The sequence below is a fragment of the Watersipora subatra genome, chromosome 1, assembly GCF_963576615.1.
Source record: "Watersipora subatra chromosome 1, tzWatSuba1.1, whole genome shotgun sequence".
NCBI lineage: Eukaryota > Metazoa > Bryozoa > Gymnolaemata > Cheilostomatida > Watersiporidae > Watersipora > Watersipora subatra.
This window is the reverse complement of record NC_088708.1, coordinates 45,562,804-45,583,776: the sequence shown is the minus strand read 5'-3', so window position 1 is coordinate 45,583,776 and position 20,973 is coordinate 45,562,804. Positions and strand designations below refer to the sequence as shown.

The window sequence follows — 20,973 nt, the reverse complement described above, 5'->3', positions numbered from 1 at the left end:
GTTGCAGTGGTTAGAGCGCTGGTCTGTAAATAGGAGTACCCGAGTTCAAATCTTGTGCTAAGCAAGTTTTTTCTAACCCTCGTAACGTGGCTTTAGTCGGATGAACACCTCTCTTCTTCTAGTAAAGATTACTTAGAGTGGGTCATTTTGGTAGGTGATGTACCCCAGGATTTTGTAAATGTAAAATACATGCTGCGGATCAGAAAGGTTGAAAATTACAGCTGTATGACTCTCAGTGAGTCTTCTCTTTTATCTAGTCGGTCAGCTTGCGTTTTGTAGCAACTCAGGAAACTGTTACTGGAAATCTTACATCGTATACCGACAAATGATCACCTGAAACATCATGTCAAGCCCATACTTGCTCTTGTCTTCAAACTCTTGGAGGTATGTTAATGCTATGGAAGTTTTTGCTCTAATATTTCGTAATCCTTTCTTAGTATTTTAATTCCTTAAAGCACATGAATTATATAATTTTTTTTTCACATATTTCAATACATCGGAGTATTGGCTTTCGAATGAGCCTATATTCAATACACAAAGAATAATAGAACTATGAAAAACAGGGTGTCAAAAGTATGTCCTGCAATAAAAAAAAACACTTGGTTGCGGTCCCACAATATGATGTCATAATTACTATTTAGCCTTAGGTCGTCGATCCCTTTCGCTGCCATTGGGGCTGCGCTTTTCTGTGACAATCGGTGCTGCTAAACCCAGAGAGCGCTAATAATAAACTAGGATTCTAGATAATCAACAATGCCTGGGGATCGTGCTAACGCCCGACCAATACAAACACATATTCTGGGTTAATTAATTATGCTTCAATAAATATACTGTCGTTGATAAAGGTAATGAAATCACATCGATTAAATTGTGACCTGCAGTGGCGTCACCCTAGGACTATATGTCAAGTGCATTTTCGCAAGATCACACAATGCTTGAAATTGCTTAGTCTCCGTCGTGCCCCTGAACATCACGATAAAAAGAAAGGGCTAGTGCATAATATCATCAGAAAATCATAGAAAACATAAAAATAATCTGTACATGGAGAGCTAAGGACACTGATTCCTTTGTCATCTTCATTGGTTCTCTGGAGTTGTCATACCTTCGCCTGCCACTAGCGTCTTTATCGTAGTTGATAAATATAAGCGGTAAGCAATAAAATAAGCGGTAAGAGCACACAAGCCCGAATCTGCAAATTATGACATCACAATTTTCGAGCCTATACCATTGAACATTTCTGCGGTAGAAATGGGGAAATCCTATAACACCAACCAATGTCTGTCTCACCATGTCAAACAATGGCTCATTTGAAAGCCAAGATATTGAAGAACCTGAATAAGCTGAAACAGTACTTATGTAATTGATGTGCTTTAAAGATTGACTTGCAACAAAATTCACATTACAGTTATTTGGTATCGAAAGATTCACCATGTCTCACTCTGCTGTGTAGTATTTGCAAAATATGTGGAATTGTGATTACGAGCTCTTAAAAGCTCAAAAATGAACAGTTAATTGCCGCCATCACGAAACCGCCGTAGATTAATCAGTTTATTTCTCTGACGTAGTAAATCCATTTGGTTATTGTTTTGTCCCGTGATGTTCTCGAAATTGAAAGGCCAATAAAAGGCTCAATATACATATAACTTATCGTAGCACTAGTTTATGACAAACACTTCGGGTTTGAGCCCGTATCAAATATAGATGCTCGCTACTTTACAGTTTTGTTTCGGCTCAGTCTAATCGTCTAGTCGTAATCCGATCATGTGACCCATACTTCCTGCCAAACAGCGTGAATATTTTCTGCAGCATTTTTCGACTATCACAGGTGACCAACAGGCTTGTCATGTTTATCAGAGAATGAAATGCACTCCTTTGAGCTAAGGTTAAAAAATTAAACGAATTTTCACGGTAGGTTTTAAGATATCAGTGATCACAGTGACAGCATTACAATGATGATGAAAAAGACGCTCAAGGACAATAGACATGGTTTTATTGAATGCGTGAAGTATATTTGTGAAAATATTTCGACGAATGAGGTTGCATGAAAGTGTAAACAGAAGCCATCTCGTTCAACTACGTTCCATTTGAGCCGTTTTGGAAAGAGATTCTAATCTATAATAGCAGTTGCGTGATGGCGGCGATTAGCTGTTCGTTTTTGAGCTTTCAAGAGCTTTTAATCACATTTCCACATATTCTGCACCTACAACACAGCAGAGTAAAACATTGTAAATTTTTTGATACCAAATAACTGTTATGTGAATTTTGTTGCAATTCAACCTTTAACAACTATAATTGTTGATTGCACCTACCTTCATTTCTTTTACAAAATTTGGTGTTTATGTAATAAAGTTTTTTGTATCCTCGCTAGATGGTGATCTGAGTCAGCATTGCAAATGAGTTTGCTGTTCACGCTGAATTTTATTAGTCGAGCGCAAAATATGATTGATTGAATTATTAATGTTTAAATATCACTTATTTACTCACCATTCATATTAATGATATTTAATTTATTTTTACTTTTAGATAGACAATGAAGAGAATGTTCTCATCTGTCTCAGGCTTGTTATAGAGCTACACAAAGTCTATCGTCCACAATACTCAACTGATGTGAGTTTAGTGATTAGGTACTCAGTACTCAACTGATGTGAGTTTAGTGATTAGGTACTCAGTACTCAACTGATGTGAGTTTAGTGATTAGGTACTCAGTCAGTTTTCAATTCTAACCTTCTAAGTATTACCCCAAGTCTGGGAAGCTCTTGCTATTTTCTTCTGTTATTGTTTCTTGCAGATTCAAAAGTTTCTCAGTTTTGTCAAAGCTCTCTACAGAGATCTGTCTAGCCATACGCCAAAAATATTTGAACCGCGCCAGGCATACAAGGTGAAGGATTTGTGTGAGGCTCCTGTTGATGTATGGATAAATGAGGTGTACATCAGTACGCCAATAGTAACGGAACGGAGAAGTGAAAGTCAGCCCGTCACCGTACGTACTCTAGTACAATATGTGGTTCTCTTAGAAAAACCAGATTCGCGTTTCTTTTGTCTAAATACCAGAACTGAGCGTTAGAAACGTCATCTAATGTATTTTTTGCTCTCGGAGTTTTGTTTAGCAGTATAGCATGTTACATGTTCATTGGAGGCCTGCATGCTGTACCGGCATTTGATTGGTTGCGGTGTGGTTTTAGTATAACATGATACCGAAGGCAAAGATGTCACTGAAAGTTCTCGCAGAGCTTCCCATCATAGTCGTCCTCATGTATCAGCTGTACAAGCAAAACGTACATCAAGAAGTAGCCGAGTTTATTCCACTCATTATGAACACCATCAGCCTTCAGCCGACCAAAGAGCAAAGGTCTGATTGGTTCTCATCGAGACAGTGTTTAGCCAATGGTTGTTTAGATTATGTGCAAGACGGTAAATATTTGTTCATGAGACAGTCTCATTGTTATGACCTCTTATTTCTGTTGTAGACTCAGTGCTTCCTTTAACAAGGAGACGTTTGTCGACTTTATAGCTGCCCAAATTAAGACACTCTCTTTTCTGGCATACATCATACGGATCTATGAGGTTTGTAGGACATTCTTTTTGCGTTGAATGTTTATTTCGGTAAGGAGAATGAGTTCGTTCTATAAGGCAATATAGTCATGAGTCTTTTCCTCATCCGTTATTCTATTAGGTTTCTAAATTCAAACTGCAGGTGTTTGACTACTCACTAAATCGATGTGGTACATTAGTTCGACGTACATACATTTAGTTGATGGCAACTGAAACAGCAGCTCAAAGTCTTCAAGTCCATGAAATGGATTAGCAAATGTTATTAGTTGGATCTTTTCTCATGATTATTCAGACTAAGACTTTTCGCATACTTTTTCTTTAGGTTTGCTGACCCACTACCTCATGCATTTTACATTTCACTTGAATTTTAAATAAATTGATTTTAATTTTTCATAAACTTAATTTTTGCTCTTGTGTGAAAAACAAAATGAAAAACTCACAAGAAATAAATAAAATATAACTTAATATACTTTATGCGGTACTTCTGCATGATCTCTGCTTCTGCTTTTCATAGAATAGTACAATTTGATTATATCTTTTTTTTAATGCTTCTGAAATTGATTGGAATTGGATTCAGCAAAAATAAACATCATTTGGATATAGAAATATCATTCTTCCCAGCCCTTCCTATCATCATGGCTAGTATCTTCGGCGATAGCTTTAATTTTTTATTTGATTATTGGCAATAATTTCCTTTCAAACAGGAGTCTTTTCTGAATTATGACATACCGGCTGTGCTACCCGGCGTTGCCTGGGTAATAAAAAAGTCTTTGGACAGAAAATTGATTTGTATTTAACATATATAACAAAATTTGCCATTCTAATTTTCAAACTACATATCATGGGAAAAGTGTTTTGTGTAGTTGAAATAAATTAAGAGAGAAAATAAAAATGGCTGTAAAGATTTTCAAACTTTTTCAAACAACTGTAACTTTCAAACTTCATATCATGAGGAAAAGGTTTTGTGCAGGTCAACTAAATTGAAAATAAATAAAACAACTGTAAAAGTTTAATGTTTAAAGTTTCATAACTTGAAAGAAGTTGAAATAAATTAGAAGAAAAATAAAAATGTAAAGATTGATGTAAATGTGAAATCATTACCAAGTAATGGCTAAATATAGTCTATTTCGCTATGATTACAATTAAATATTATTTGGTATACAATTATATGATTTCAGTTCATTTCATTGTTGGCATGCGAAAATTGGCATGCGAAAATATCGTAGGCTATTGACGTGGAGTGGTATAGAAACCGAGTGGTGTAGTGGACATAAAGTGGTATAGAAACCCATAGCCATTATCTAATGCAATTGCCCCCCTGGTAAAAATCATCATCATTAAAAATAGTACCAAAGTACAATGTTAACCTTGGTAGCTATAGGTACCTACAATGACTTTAGTTCATTTTGTGGTTATGATCTGAAAGATATAACATTACAATGTACTTCCTTTCGAGACAGACGTGCAACCTAAACGCTGAATTTAACTTAAATCTATTTAATTTACTAAACACATACTTGAAGGAAGTTTTAGTATGTATATTAGTAAACTTCAAACAGAAATTTTATCATTTCCGTTAGCGAATCATGTTTATTATAACGGATACCGGATATAACAGATACGGATAACTCGCCATGGCGAGTTCAGAGACGTGTATCTTTTAACAACGTATATAATCGGTACACTAATCGCCAAATTTCAATTTCGAGATAAATTATTGTTGATTTTGTGGGCCGAATAAAGTTGCCCTAACGAAAAAAGACGAAGAAGCATCGTGTTGCATATACTTAGGTCCCAAAATACTTCAATATAATTGTCGCATGAGAAGAATTGGCTTTGACCCCAGATATAGTAATTGAACCTTACAAAAAATATTTCTTAACAGGGGCATCCTAACGCGTGGCTGTATTGGTAAAATAATCAGCGTGCGCTGTAGCTATAGCCGGAATGACAGACAGATCCACACACATACTTTGAGAAATATATATATAGATAAGAATCATACAGAAGGCCAAAAGTTGGTCAATCAAATCAAATAAGTAGTTTGATATATAGTTTTCAAAATATGTCTTTGATCAGCTTCACGTGTACCTATCCATTTTCTTCTTTTTTGGTGCCTGCATTTGTGATGATATTTATTTCGGCTCGGTTATGGCACCTAAATATATTCATATATATAGTATGTATATAATATATACAGTATGTATGTACATAGTATGTAATATATATGTATATATATATAGTATATATATATAATTATGGTCTTTTTATTGCAGGAAACTGTTGCGAATCAATCTGGTCTGCTCGTAAAAGGAATGCTTGGTTTGCTTACCCTCTGTCCCCCGGAAGTTGCACATTTGAGAAAAGATTTACTTATTGCAACCAGACATATCCTTGCAACTGACCTCAGAAACAGTAGGTCTAAAAACTATGGTGAATATTCTCAGTAGAATACTGGATAATATGGCGTGCGTGCCGTCAGGTGGTATAAGTAAAAAATGCCGTTCGCTGATCAAAAGTTTTGCAAATCTTCTATGTAAGACCTTTTACACGTTGTTGACCAAGTGCGAGAAGTGCTTTTTAGGTCTTACAGTAGATTGCAGACTTCATTGCAGTCTAACATCGAAAATCAGTGTCTTCAAACAACAAAATTTAAGTTAGGATTTTTTTGTCATTAATGTATATCCAATATTTTTTCTTGCCTGCACTATTGCTGCTAGTGTTTATGATGGTCTAGCTTGACTAAAAGATGCAAATATGTACATTTATTCGTCAAATAACTTAGACAAGTATGGAAATACTGTGACATAGCATTGTTTTTAAATAAAACATTGCTGGAATGAGCAGTTAGGGCAGGTGGGCAGCTCGCAGACACGCGTCTGCAATGGATTCGTCTCTTACGTCTTCTTCACAACATTATTACGCTAAACCAGTCCTCTGTCTTATCGCTAGGCTGCATAAAATTATAGGTCAGTTCTCAAAGCCGTATATCAATCTATACATTTTTCATATTTTTGTACAGGGTTTGTGCCACACATCAGTAGACTATTTGATGAGGACATGCTAATAGGCAGTGGATGGACTGCCCAAGAAACCATGAAGCCCTTGGCCTATAGCACGCTTGCTGACCTCGTGCACCATGTGCGAGCCAATCTTCCTCTCTCTGATCTCACACTCGCTGTCGACCTTTTCTCTAAGAACATTCATGATGATTCGTTGCTTAGTAGCATTCAAACGATGTCATGCAAGTTGCTGCTTAACCTTGTTGACAGTATTCGCACCAAGAGTGATCAAGAGACTGGAAATGTGAGCAACTATTTTATACTCCGTTTTTCGTAACCTATTGGTTCATTCTTTTGAAATTCTCTTTTTCTCCCTCTCTGTAGTTCACCAGCTCTCTCCTTAGAGTTTCTCATCTTGTCCTCTCCTTTGCATACTTATCAGTGATAATCACACCTCTCTTTTTATTTTCTTCCGTTTTTTGTTAGTTAATTTATCTTATTTCTTTTTTCCAATCTAACCCTCTTATTTTTGCTCCTTACCTTCTCAGCTTCTCTCTTGTGCACACTTTCACCCACTTCTCTCTTGTGCACACTTTCACCCACTTCTCTCTTGTGCACACTTTCACCCACTTCTCTCTTGTGCACACTTTCACCCACTTCTCTCTTGTGCACACTTTCACCCACTTCTCTCTTGTCCCTCTTTCACCCACTTCTCTCTTGTCCACACTTTCGCTTCCATTTCTTTTTTTCTTAATTACCTCTTTTCCCCCTTCTCTCCTTTTCCTCCTCTAGCTCACGCTTAAGCCCGGTTCCCATATACGCCGCAAAGCACCGGCGACAGCACCGCAGGCTATTGCGGTAAAATGGGAACCTACACGCCGCGGATCGCAGTGCACCGCCGGTGGATGCCGGCGGTCAACGCAAGAGTTTGCGCATGTTCAAATTTCGCAAACGGCCGCAGGCAAAACATTCCCGAAATGCACTGTACGGGTAAAGGTCATCATTATAGGAACGGCATGGCGAGCGAAAACTTTATTTGATAACGCAATTATGTTTACAATATTATTAACGATGTGGCTTTATGTGAACATATCCCGCAGAGTCTAGCGTCGCAAGCGTTTTACTGCGCATGTTACCGCCGGAGTCTAGCAATCGGTATGGGAACCAGGCTTTAGTCTAGGGCCCTTTCCATAATGCCATTCTCTATATTCTTTAGCACTTTTGTTTTCTCTTGCTCACTTTACTTGCTCCGTAGTTCTTTTGGGAGATTGTTTTATACATGTGGGTGGCAATAATGCAAGACTCAACAAAACTGCCTCGAGGATTGTTTAAAATAACTTGCAAACTTTCTAAGACTGTTTGAAAAGGGCCTTTGAGATGCACTGTTGATCATTGAGTGTGTACACATACATGTACACATACATGTATGTTGAGATATAGCAGCCAGTGAATTATAGCAGTCAGAGAGTTATAGCAGTCAGAGAGTTATAGCAGTCAGAGGGTTATAGCAGTCAGAGAGTTATAGCAGTCAGGGTTATAGCAGTCGGAGAGTTATAGCAGTCGGAGAGTTATAGCAGTCGGAGAGTTATAGCAGTCGGAGAGTTATAGCAGTCGGAGAGTTATAGCAGTCGGAGAGTTATAGCAGTCGGAGAGTTATAGCAGTCGGAGAGTTATAGCAGTCGGAGAGTTATAGCAGCCGGAGAGTTATAGCAGTCGGAGAGTTATAGCAGTCGGTGAGTTATAGCAGTCGGTGAGTTATAGCAGTCAAAGAGTTATAGCAGTCGGAGAGTTATAGCAGTCGGAGAGTTATAGCAGTCGGTGAGTTATAGCAGTCAAAGAGTTATAGCGGTCGGAGAGTTATAGCGGTCGGAGAGTTATAGCGGTCGGAGAGTTATAGCGGTCGGAGAGTTATAGCGGTCGGAGAGTTATAGCGGTCGGAGAGTTATAGCGGTCGGAGAGTTATAGCGGTCGGAGAGTTATAGCGGTCGGAGAGTTATAGCGGTCGGAGAGTTATAGCGGTCGGAGAGTTATAGCGGTCGGAGAGTTATAGCGGTCGGAAAGTTATAGCGGTCGGAGAGTTATAGCGGTCGGAGAGTTATAGCGGTCGGAGAGTTATAGCAGTCGGAGAGTTCTAGCAGTCGGAGAGTTATAGCAGTCGGAGAGTTATAGCAATCAAGCATATAGTAATCATGGTATATAGTAGCAATGGTATAACTGATAGAAGAGTGCATTGATAGCACATTATATAGTTTACAGCTTTCCAAGGATGTGTTTGATGTCTATGTCTTCGGTATTGTAGGGTCGTGAGCTGCTCATGCATGTACTCGATGTCTATGTGCTCAAATTTAAAACTATAGCATTAGAGCAGCTTCCAACACTGCTCTCTAAGTGGTAAGTCTTTTTTCCTTCTGTACCTGCCATCGTCTCATGTGCCGGAAGGCTAGAATTTTTTCCAAAATTATTTCAAACAGCCGCATTTGTAACATTAAACGCAACAAAACCCTTTTAAAATCAAATTTATTGGGGATAGTTAATCATAGTTTATATGCACTCACAGCTCTGTTGAATATCACATATCGCTAAGAACCAGGTTTAGGCTTTAATTTTACCCTAGAGAAAAGTTGCAGCAATCAGTGTGAGCCTTCCCACAGGCCACAGACATCGATATTAGGTGAAGTTAAATGATTTTAACTCCTTTTTAATATCTATAATAGTAACAAAATTCAGCAAATGGTCATTTTACTACTGCTATAATAACAGTTTTAAGCTTGGATTTGAATAGGGGTTTGGAGTATCACAGAACTAAAGTTCATGATTTTCTGTGCAAGTTTAACAGAGAAAATGACAAGCTATTGTTTAGAGATTGTGATTTCATTGTTTTTACGAGTCCTTTTCTGGTTATACCACTAGCATCATCATGTTCTGACTGCTTCAGCTTGTTTCTGGTTATACCACAAGAGTCATCATGTTCTGACTACTTCAACTTGTTTCTGGTTGTACCACTAGAGTCATCATGTTCTGACTACTTCTACTTGTTTCTGGTTATACCACCAGAGCCATCATGTTCTGACTACTTCAACTTGTTTCTGGTTATACCACAAGAGTCATCATGTTCTGACTGCTGCAGCTTGTTTCTGGTTATACCACAAGAGTCATCATGTTCTGACTACTTCAGCTTGTTTCTGGTTATACCACAAGAGTCATCATGTTCTGACTGCTGCAGCTTGTTTCTGGTTATACCACAAGAGTCATCATGTTCTGACTACTTCAGCTTGTTTCTGGTTGTACCACTAGAGTCATCATGTTCCGACTACTTCAGCTTGTTTCTGGTTATACCACTAGAGTCATCATGTTCTGACTGCTGCAGCTTGTTTCTGGTTATACCACAAGAGTCATCATGTTCTGTCTACTTCAGCTTGTTTCTGGTTATACCACAAGAGTCATCATGTTCTGACTACTTCAGCTTGTTTCTGGTTATACCACAAGAGTCATCATGTTCTGACTACTTCAACTTGTTTCTGGTTATACCACTAGAGTCATCATGTGTTGACTACAACTTGTTTCTGGTTATACCACAAGAGTCATCATGTTCTGACTACTTCAACTTGTTTCTGGTTATACCACAAGAGTCATCATGTTCTGACTACTTCAACTTGTTTCTGGTTATACCACTAGAGTCATCATGTTCTGACTACAACTTGTTTCTGGTTATACCACAAGAGTCATCATGTTCTGACTACTTCAACTTGTTTCTGGTTATACCACTAGAGTCATCATGTTTTGACTACTTCAACTTGTTTCTGGTTATACCACTAGAGTCATCATGTTCTGACTACTTCAACTTGTTTCTGGTTATAACACTAGAGTCATCATGTTCTGACTACTTCAACTTGTTTCGGCTTATACCACTAGAGTCATCATGTTCTTACTGTTGTAGCTTGTTTGAGAATGGAACTGTGAGATGTGATGTGATAGTTAATACTCGTTTGTATGTTTAACCTGAGTTACTGTTTTACTATTAAAGATGCACTTACGCACTTTTTTGTAGATTGTATCAGAGTATCGGTATTTTTCTATCATTTTTATGTTTGTGGTGATCTGATCACCAGGATGCTCCTACATTAAAATTGATATAACTTGATCGCGATTAAAATTCTCAGCGTGAGTTAAATTTGTGAGTGTCCTTTTGAGCATCTTTGAGCATCTCCGGGATAAATCGTACTCTTGCTCGCCAGTATGCAGCAAAATGCTGTGGAAGGCAAAGGTTCTGACAAAGCTGAAAGAAATGTCTCTCCCTCTACTCCTAGCGATGAAAAAGCCACAACTCTGGCTCCTTCGGCAAGCCTCTCGACTAATAAGACAGTTCTTGAGTCAGTCACCAACCCGGCTGATAAAGATGACAAGGTTAGGCAATTCTTGTAGTTCCTTGAGTAACTGTTGATATTTTCATAGTTTAAGATCGTTTGACCTGGCATGATGTTTATTGTCACCATGGTTTAGCACGTTAAACAGAATACATCAGAGCAAAGATTTTGATGGGAATCAACTGCAGTCATACCTTGGCATACGAGCTTAGTGTTCCTGGACAGAGTTCATATGTCAAATCTCAAATCAACTTTTCCTACATAAAATAAACTAAATATAAATTAATTCGTGTCCACTTTCTGAAAAAACACCCGAAAACAGGATATTACATGTGTTTGTAATTGTTCTAATTTGCCATCTGTGCTCACAGAGTGACAAATATGTATCTAGCGGTTATGATCTGCAATAAAATGTAGCATTATGTACAGTACTATATGGAGTTGTTACCTTCGAGACCGACAGTAGCCGCTAATAGTAGTGTGAGACAGAGTTGGCTGCAACAGGATCGGTTCACCACACTTTTGTGACGCTACGTAACATAATATAAACTTTAAATTTAACTTAAATGAACGTAGCTTATTATATAGGCACATCGTATTCACTCGCATCTCAAAGTGAAAATTTACTCAGAATTTTCCTCGCATCTCAAATTCTCTTATTTTGGAACACTAGTATATCCGGGTACGACTGTGTATGCTATCTTGGGACCTGCACTGTACGGTGTCTAGAAAAATGAAATACATTTTTACCACTGCCAATGAGAAGACATCGTCTTGTGAGTATTTTTGTTAGTGAATTCTATCTTTCTCGGGTTAGATTAGTTGAGTATTAGTACTGTGGTAAGAGCTTACTCTCCGGCTACTTTATAGATGAAGTTTTCATGCTTTGAATTTAGTGTATAGCTTTATGTTTGGTGTGATATACAGCTTTAGGGAATATATGCAAGATCCTTGGGACACGCGTATCTCTGCGTTATGTCATCCCCTAAATCATTTAATTTAATCGCTTGATTTGAGAAACCAATTGACTAAGATTAGAAAATAGTTGTTAAGGATTGCTTGCCTTCTGTATCCCATATAATATAAGTGCCTATAATTATGATTATCTATCGGTATATTAAAAATCCCACTTTGTCACTGTGTGTCAGTCTGTTAATGCGTTTAAACACTTTGCGTTTTCACATTTTTTAGCCGATTTCATCCACACTTCCCACGCATATGCTCTAAGCTTGTTATTGGGTTCAAATATTGGGTTTCTAACCTCCTTCTGGCCCTCCTTCTGGCTCCTTAGAACCAACATCATAAAACTCTCCTGGGAGAAATTGAAGAAGTCCCGCGCAGCAACAATAAATTCCAAGCATTGCTGGGTTTGCTGGTGGTATTAAATATATTAGCCCTCAATGTTTCTGCAGATTGCTTGCTCTTTCATCAAGTCACATTACTTGTTTTATCTCAAGTTGTGATTGCAAAAGATCCCGTCCGTTTGATCGACATGTTCCTTTTCTCCCATTGTAGTGAACCAATTTTTGTTGTTTCATACTTATGCCTTGTTCGGTAAAAACTTGCATAAATCTGGGTCTTTAGATTCGCGATATGTTGTTGTAGCGGGTGTGATTGTTATTATATTAATGGACTCGCTTGAGAAAGCAATCCAGCAAATTGTAGTTTAATATAGGTATACTTCAGTTTAACGCTTGTTCTGTTCTTCAACTTTACAGAGTGCGAGTTTCTCGGTGACGGACTGCAGAAGTCTCGTTAAGACTCTTGTCTGTGGCGCTAAGACTATCACATGGGGAACTGCTTCTTGCAAGTCACCTAATACTGAGGCAGCCATGGTCTCATCTAAACAGTTTCATCCCAAGGTTGGAAGTAGTTCTCTTAGCCATAATTTTAGCGTTACTATGAGTCTTCGGTAAACTCACTGTGGTGTATGTTAAAAGAGGTGTAGTTTGAGAATTTTATAAAGTACCGGTAGTAATTTTTTTGTATTTTGATATATGCCAAACCCAAATTTTTACTACGTATCTACTGCTGCCTACCAATTATTTGATACCAGCTAATCTTTCGCTATCATCATTATTCTAAACCTTATACTTAAAAGAAAAACCACAATATTTTGATGCTATTCTCAAATAAAGTAATGTAAATTTTATTAAAATCTATTTACTAAAATAGATTGTCCTTTTCAGTATTTTAAATCTTTCAATGAACTGATTCCTGTTGTTTCCACTCTGCGTCATCACTCTGTTTTTCAGTTGCCCAAGGTTGTGTCTCTCCTCGAGCGAATATGCAATAAACGATTCCTCTTGCTATGTAAATGGTTCCCCTTACACAGAATACATTTTTTCATTCTTCAACTGTACCCTAAAATGCATTTGCATTACCATGCTGGTAGTGGAAAAATTGAGATAACTAGTTTTTTAGTTTTCTAATGTTCGTATCCTTTTTACAAATTGTAAAGAACTTTGCTGTAAAACTAACCTCTCATGCCACTAAAGATGCCACTAAAATCTGACCGCTATTTTAATATTTATAGTCCTGTTAAAATGAGAGATTCCGCATGTTTTGGTTTATGTAATATTTTTGATAAAAAACTAAAGTTCTTATTAAACTTCGGTGAATTTGATACAATTACATTGGAAATATAGTATAGATAGACAATGGCGCATGATAGACTTGGCTTGTTTAGCAATGCAAACCTGGAAATTAGGTTTAGTAATAACACACAATAACGACCATATTGGTAGTAGGGTTTCATTTCGTAAAGGACATTAGGCTAACCTAAGGTTCTGCAAAAGCCTTGAATAACAAGAATAGCATGGCGATACAGCCCATAGCTCAAAATTGTTTGGTTTCCTGAGTGGATAGATGGCTGAATAGCTATCATCATATTGGTTCATGCTTATTATTGATCTGAACTATTGTTCATGCTCAACATTTTAGAACAGGTTTTAAATTGTTCTGCGAAGAGCTTAGTCGTGCAACTTACTAAATCGGCCTGTTCTAAAATATTTTCGCAAAATATGTAGACACAGTGGCTGTTGCACCTCCTTTAGTGCTTCCATAAAGATATTTTTGCAAGTCTATTCTGCTTCGTAATATTGTGTGGCACTTTTTGTTGCTTGCACTACTCAAAGTCAAATGTTGTCTTTGAGTTGTGCAAAACCTTGTCTCATTCGCGATAGCTCGCAAGCTTTTCATAGCAATTCTCATTAGATGACTCAAGTTTCATACATTTTTTTTCTTCAAGCAAGTTTGTAAAGGAATAATACTAGAGAAGTTTGAGATTTTCTGCTATACGCACATTTTTATTTTACATGTATAATGTCATCTTAAGATACAGCGTTCAAGTTCCTATATACACTTCACCTGTGAGAGATGCACAAGTAAAACATAATATTGAGGCTGTTACTAGGAAGCTTTTAGTCTCTATCTTTTCATACGCTCAGACTATAGGTTTAGATTTCATTGTGAACTTAGTGAGTCAGTTTTTCTTATGAAGACTTATCCTTCTTTTTTTAAAGGGGAGACAACTTCACGTTTTGTTGTGTAAGCTTAGTAATCATTTTCTTTCACATGTTACCGAAATGTAAACCTTTCACCGACTTTATAAATCCAGGAGACACTCGTGTTTGTGAGACTCGTCAAGTATGCTTTGAAGGCTCTCGACATTTACACCATATCAGTGAATGCCTCTGGACAGACCTGCGTGAGGCCAGCGGCGGTGGCTACAGTTAAAACAAAGGAGGAGAAGGAAGTGCTTGAGCATTTCGCTGGTGTAGTAAGTGGTTACTTCTGTGAGATCATGATTAACTATCTGGTTGGATGGCAGCTAGTGATGGTGATGACATGCGTACAGCTACAGGTGCCTGTCTGAGACGAGTGTTGGTAGATGGATATAAAGTTTATTTATACCGGTCAATGCTGTTTAGACATGCATGGTATATTAAGGACTGTTGATACTTCATCATTCAGTTATTGTAGCCACTTGAGTTTACTGGTCTTCAATTAACCAGAGTCCAAATACACTGATAGTTTGCACTTGCAAGTTGATTGCATGCTTTTTTTTGTCTCATAAACTGAGCTTTGGTTGCAATGCTGTATCTATGAGTAGAGCAGTTTGGGGTCAAAGTGCTTATTAATTCCTTGAAAATAATTAGTTTTTTATTTAGATTTTAGGAAAAAACTGGTCTGTGTGATAGAAAAGCTTTAGGAGCACATGGAAGCAGTAATATAAGGGATGTTTCACATAAATAGCATTGGCTCCCATACCCGGTAGAAAATACATTGTCGGATAGCCTTTGAACTTATCTTCTACAAAGTAGGGTTTATTGTATGCATTCTAAAAGCGTCTTTGTAGGTTATTTACTATCTGATTATTTTATTTTCTTGTGTAGTTTACCCTGATGAACCCTTTGACCTTCAAGGAGATTTTCTCCGTGACCATAGGCTACATGGTAGAACGAATCTACAATAACTACGCGCTCCAAATTGTGGCCAACTCCTTCTTAGCTAATGTAACTACGTCAGCAACATTTGCTACTATTCTGGTTGAGTATCTTCTGGCGCGGCTAGAGGAGATGGGCTGTAAGTATCTGAATAATTGTCAGATATTGTGTAATTGTCTTATCTTTATCAAGGTTGTCACAGATATACAAATAAAGGCTGAACATTTTTAGAAGCCAGTTACACTGCTGTCGTGTTTATTTTGGGTTAGAAACTTTATCGAGCTACATAGCCTTTTGTTGTTCAGATACGGTGGAAGTAAAGTTGTGATAAAGTAGAATACTCATGGAGGTAATTCTACTGTCAGCTAACAAGTTTATTGAGGCAGTTCTATTGTTAAATATTGACATAATGACTGCTGAGCTGTTTGACACTTTCTCAGTTACGCAATTCTTGCCGTTTCTTTTTGCAGCTTCATCGACTGATCGATCTAATCTCTACCTTAAACTCTTCAAGCTTGTCTTCGGCTCTGTCTCTCTCTTTGCTGCCGAGAATGAGCAGATGCTAAAGGTGTGTGATATGCAATAGCACTGAGAGCTACACAGCCTTTTTTGTGATCGAATATCAGCTGATGTCAGCGAGCACTTGGTGACGGTAGATATGTATATTGCAGCCACATCTCCACACGATAGTCAACAGGTCGATGGAGTTGGCCATGACTGCCAAAGAACCATATAACTATTTTCTGCTTTTGAGGGCGCTCTTCAGGAGTATTGGAGGAGGTAGTCATGACTTGCTCTACCAGGAGTTTCTGCCTCTTCTACCTGATCTTCTGCAAGGTCGGTTGGCGCAGCACAATCTCCAAGTGGGAATGTTCAGTTTCTTTTTTGTTTAACGAATACTTGTTATTCCTGGAATGGACAGCTTCATATAATCATGTAAATCAATGCTAGAGTTCTACTAATGTCTCCTGTAGCAATAATTGTTGCTATCCTCAATGACATTGCATTGGAGGGGTGTCTGCCATGAACGAATCTGTAACAAGCAGTTGGATAGTAACAGACTATAAATTAGCGACTTCTTGTGTTCATGTTACCTCATTGCGTATTAATAGCCGCACTAAGAGTCGCATGGTGCAGCTACAGCAAAACGTACACAGCACGCAAAACTTTGTACAAAACATTTTTAATTAGTAGGTAGTTAATTAATTAGCCTGTCGTATCTGTACTTAAACGAAAGGAAACAATCATGTACCTGCATTGAGCCAATAGAAAATATGTTTACAGCCCAACCTGAGCTTGGTTTCACTCACTTTTGCTAAAGCTTTATTTTTTGTCATGATTTCTTCACAATGACCAGCTGCGTTCGACGTATTACAGCTATGAAGGTTTCACTAATTGTGGATCAATAGTCTTATTATGATTATTTATTGAACAGTAGTACTACTGAGAGTGATTATTTTATTCTTAGCGGTAATAATAATGTCATAAGCTGTAATAATATTGATAAATTATTTGACTCAGAACCTGCTCGCTGTAGTAACGGAAGGGGCTGAAAAAGTGGCCAAGCTCTTTCTGCAACACATTTGTATTCTTTTTTATGGCATCAGCTGATATAAAATCTCATGCTGATTAATTTGATATCAAACTATTTTTGATAAGCCATATTTCTATAATATAAATATTTATATAAATCGTGTGGTTCAATGGTTATGACAATTTATATGCTTCCTTATCAAATATTACATTTTACAGAATATTTAATTATGTCCTGGTAAAAAAGTTAATTTGGTAGCGAAAGGCTTAAACAGATAACCTATGGGTGAGTGTTTTTTATGAGTGGTTTGTCCCTTTCTGCTAGGGCTAAACAGCCTCCAATCAGGGCTCCATAAGCAACATATGAAGGATCTATTTGTGGAGTTGTGTCTAACTGTACCTGTTAGACTGAGTTCGCTCTTACCCTACTTGCCCATGCTTATGGACCCGCTTGTATCAGCCCTGAATGGTTCTCAGACTCTCATATCCCAAGGTCTGCGCACCCTTGAGTTGTGTGTGGATAACCTGCAGCCCGACTTCCTCTACGATCATATTCAGCCTGTCAGAGCTGAGCTCATGCAGGTACTACTCATGCTTGGTCTATGTGACCTCTGATCTTTTACTAGAATATCACTGTAGTTCTTTTTATTGTATTTATTTTGTCATAAATTTTTACCAAGTGCTTTGTTTGTATATGTCTTCATGTGTCTTTTCACCCGTTTGTAGGCCCTTTGGAGATGTCTCCGTAACAATAACGATGGAATAGCCCATGTGGCTTTTCGGGTTCTCGGGAAGTTTGGCGGTGGAAATAGAAAAATGCTTAGAGAGCCACAGGGCCTGACATACAATGAGAAACCCAACTCGGGGCCCTCCATAATCATTCACTTTCAAGACTGCAAGACTCCTATCCAGTTCCCAGTGGAAAAGGTAGGCCATGCTATCTAATGATGTTTTAAATGACTTGTGTCTAATTGTCCATCCTCTCCTTTTCCTAATTGATAGCAGGTCTCCTTGTCATCACCAAAACCTCTCAAGTTATGTTAACTATTCACTTTTACTGTTAGCTCTCCTACCCTTCATATAGGCATACATAACTTGTTCTGTCAGTTCTAAAGCAGGTATATGAAAGATTTTGTATATGTTGTTTTTTATAACTTAAACGTTATTATAGAAACAAAAATTTAAATACTATTAAATTGTGCTGACTTTTGAACTATTGAAATAGTGATATAATGTTGTTGGTATTGTCAGACAGTGGCACATTATTGAAATTATGTTATGTGGTCTGCAGTGAGTTTCGGGGAATGCATAGACTTGGCCACCACCATACCACCTGCTTTAAAGTTCCCTAAAATGTCATATCAAAGGGTTCATGCATTTTTGATTTTAGCCTATCGCTATGTGCACACTCGGGCTTTTCAAGCCCTAATGGTTGTAGCTTGTGATTCTTCTCTTTTTAGGCTTTAGATGCTGCCCTTCAGTCCCTTAAGAATTCACACATGGAGGCTGTCTATCGCAAACACTCATGGGACCTCATCAGGTGTTTTCTTGTCTCAGCGCTTAACCTTGACGATAATAAGCTCACACTCAGCCACTTGCTTCAGCACCACGCCTTTCAGGACGGTCCAATCCAGAGTCTAAGCGTACACAGTCTATATGAGTGTGCTGACCCACATGTCAGGGCTGTTATGAAAAAGGCCTTGATCGCTATGTTTGGTTTGTATATCTCACCTCTTCATGCTGGTGTGTTCTATAGACCTACAGTTATTCTTATTGAGTGTGAGTTTGACTATGGTTTTTAACATTGCACAGTTTAGGCCACATGCTGGTGTGGCTAGTTTGGGTCTCCAAAAGTTGACATGTTTCAGTGTTTTTGAAGCACTTGTCTCACTGATGGAATAAAGCATTACTTTAGTACCATTTATGACCTCTTTCCAGTTGCGGCATCGGTGAAGGATCTACAGAATCATGTTCTGTCTTTCATGGCATCTCTTGTGAGACACTTCACTATGTCTATGACAGCACATGAGGCGGGTCCGTTTCAACTGGGAGAGAAAGCAAGCAAGCTTGATGGAACCGATGCCTACATATTACTAGGTAGTTTGGAGTTGTTGCTCATGTTGCTTTCAATTTGCAGTAATCTCTACTGTACATTATATCATCAACTCTGCATATAACTATATATGATATTTTTTGTCTTATTCTCTGCCTTATCCTCTCTCTTCCTCCCTATAGTTCTCGTATCTTTTAAATTTCCTTTTGTTTTACATTTTCGAATTTTTTGTTGTTTTATTTTACACTGTGAAGTAAAGATGCCTCGTTCCTAGTATTAGTTTTGGCAACCATATAGAGCTTAAGTATTCGGATCAACTGATCTTTTCTTATATAAATTCCAAATTTAGATACTTTCTATAGATTCACTCATAATAGTGTCATTACCTACCATACTAACAAATATAATAAACTAAAAGTTTATATCATTCAGATATAAGTGTGTAAAAAATATTTTCTGACCAAATCAGTTTTATTCATACTTGAGCAATGTAGCTGATAAATTTGAATAACAATTTTGCAATGAATGCAGTGTAATACTTCTGTTGAATGTTGAATAACATTGCAAAATTAAATTGATAAATTGTTGTCTTTTTTGAAACCAATAAATAAATTGTTTTTTATTTACATGTTTAATAAAAGAAAAATGAATCATATAACATAAAAGATATAAATCCAGTTAGCTGTAGTTGTATCAGCTCTTATATTTTCAATTGTGGCATACCTACTACAACTCATCACATGTACAACGGGCTCGTCACATGTACAACGGGCTCGTCACATGTACAACGGGCTCGTCACATGTACAACGGGCTCGTCACATGTACAACAACGGGCTCGTCACACGTATAAAAGCAGGATGATTAGCAGAATAAGATTCCTCTCTTCATTCGTCATCTGTGTCATAGTAGAAACAAAAACAGAGAAATGCATATGATCAAAGATTTTGGCTCATTTTCATTAGATTGACTAACAACTGAACTACTTATTGCAATGTGATGAAATGTGATTGCTCTTTCTTCCTCCTCTCTCTACCCCTCTCTCTATCCCTCTTTCTATCCCTCTCTCTATCCCTCTCTCTATTCCTCTATCTCTCTCTCTCTATTCCTCTTTCTATCCCTCTCTCTATCCCTCTTTCTATCCCTCTCTCTATCCCTCTCTCTATTCCTCTATCTCTCTCTCTCTATTCCTCTTTCTATCCCTCTCTCTATCCCTCTCTCTATCCCTCTCTCTACCCTCTCTCTCTATCCCTCTCTCTATCCCTCTCTCTACCCTCTCTCTCTATCCCTCTCTCTCTATCCCTCTATCTATCCCTCTCTCTATCCCTCTCTCTATCCCTCTCTCTATCCCTCTCTTTATCCCTCTCTCTCTCTCTATCCCTCTCTATCCCTTTCTATCCCTCTCTCCATTCCTCTCTTTATTGCTCTCTCTCTATCCCTCTTTCTATCCCTCTCTCTATCCCTCTCTCTATCCCTCTCTCTATCGCTCTCTCTATCCCTCTCTCTATCCCTCTCTTTATTGCTCTCTCTATCCCTCTTTCTATCCCTCTCTCTATCCCTCTCTCTATCCTTCTCTCTATCCCTCTCTCTATCCCTCTCTCTATCCCTCTCTCTATCCCTCTCTCTATCCCTCTCTTTATCCCTCTCTTTATTGCTCTCTCTATCCCTCTTTCTATCCCTCTCTCTATCCCTCTCTCTATCCCTCTCTCTATCCCTCTCTCTCTCTCTATCCCTCTCTCTCTATCCCTCTCTCTCTATCCCTCTCTCTCTATCCCTCTCTCTATCCCTCTCTCCCTCTCTCTATCGCTCTATCTCTCTCTCTATCCCCCTCTCTTTCCCTCTCTCTACCTCTATCTCTCTCTATCCCTCTCTCTATCCCTCTCTCTATCCCTCTCTCTATCCCTCTCTCTATCCCTCTCTCTATTGCTCTCTCTATCCCTCTTCCTATCCCTCTTCCTATCCCTCTTCCTATCCCTCTTCCTATCCCTCTCTCTATCCCTCTCTATCCCTCTCTCTATCCCTC

At 38.1% G+C, this 20,973-nt stretch overlaps 1 protein-coding gene across 1 annotated transcript in view; it reads left to right on the top strand.

The window, feature by feature from the left end:
- LOC137388213 (transformation/transcription domain-associated protein-like) overlaps positions 1 to 20,973 on the top strand; it is a 74,541-nt gene that overhangs the window by 2,080 nt on the left and 51,488 nt on the right. Inside the window, exons 4-22 of the mRNA XM_068074720.1 lie at positions 280 to 384; positions 2,524 to 2,607; positions 2,789 to 2,980; positions 3,183 to 3,349; positions 3,468 to 3,564; positions 5,829 to 5,967; positions 6,575 to 6,858; positions 8,854 to 8,945; positions 9,490 to 10,542; positions 10,790 to 10,958; positions 12,637 to 12,780; positions 14,538 to 14,699; positions 15,316 to 15,505; positions 15,837 to 15,934; positions 16,038 to 16,203; positions 17,225 to 17,481; positions 17,626 to 17,826; positions 18,360 to 18,615; positions 18,838 to 18,996. Of these exons, the coding sequence (XP_067930821.1) occupies positions 280 to 384; positions 2,524 to 2,607; positions 2,789 to 2,980; positions 3,183 to 3,349; positions 3,468 to 3,564; positions 5,829 to 5,967; positions 6,575 to 6,858; positions 8,854 to 8,945; positions 9,490 to 10,542; positions 10,790 to 10,958; positions 12,637 to 12,780; positions 14,538 to 14,699; positions 15,316 to 15,505; positions 15,837 to 15,934; positions 16,038 to 16,203; positions 17,225 to 17,481; positions 17,626 to 17,826; positions 18,360 to 18,615; positions 18,838 to 18,996 (4,015 nt within the window). The remainder of the gene's footprint in view (positions 1 to 279; positions 385 to 2,523; positions 2,608 to 2,788; positions 2,981 to 3,182; positions 3,350 to 3,467; positions 3,565 to 5,828; positions 5,968 to 6,574; positions 6,859 to 8,853; positions 8,946 to 9,489; positions 10,543 to 10,789; positions 10,959 to 12,636; positions 12,781 to 14,537; positions 14,700 to 15,315; positions 15,506 to 15,836; positions 15,935 to 16,037; positions 16,204 to 17,224; positions 17,482 to 17,625; positions 17,827 to 18,359; positions 18,616 to 18,837; positions 18,997 to 20,973) is intronic.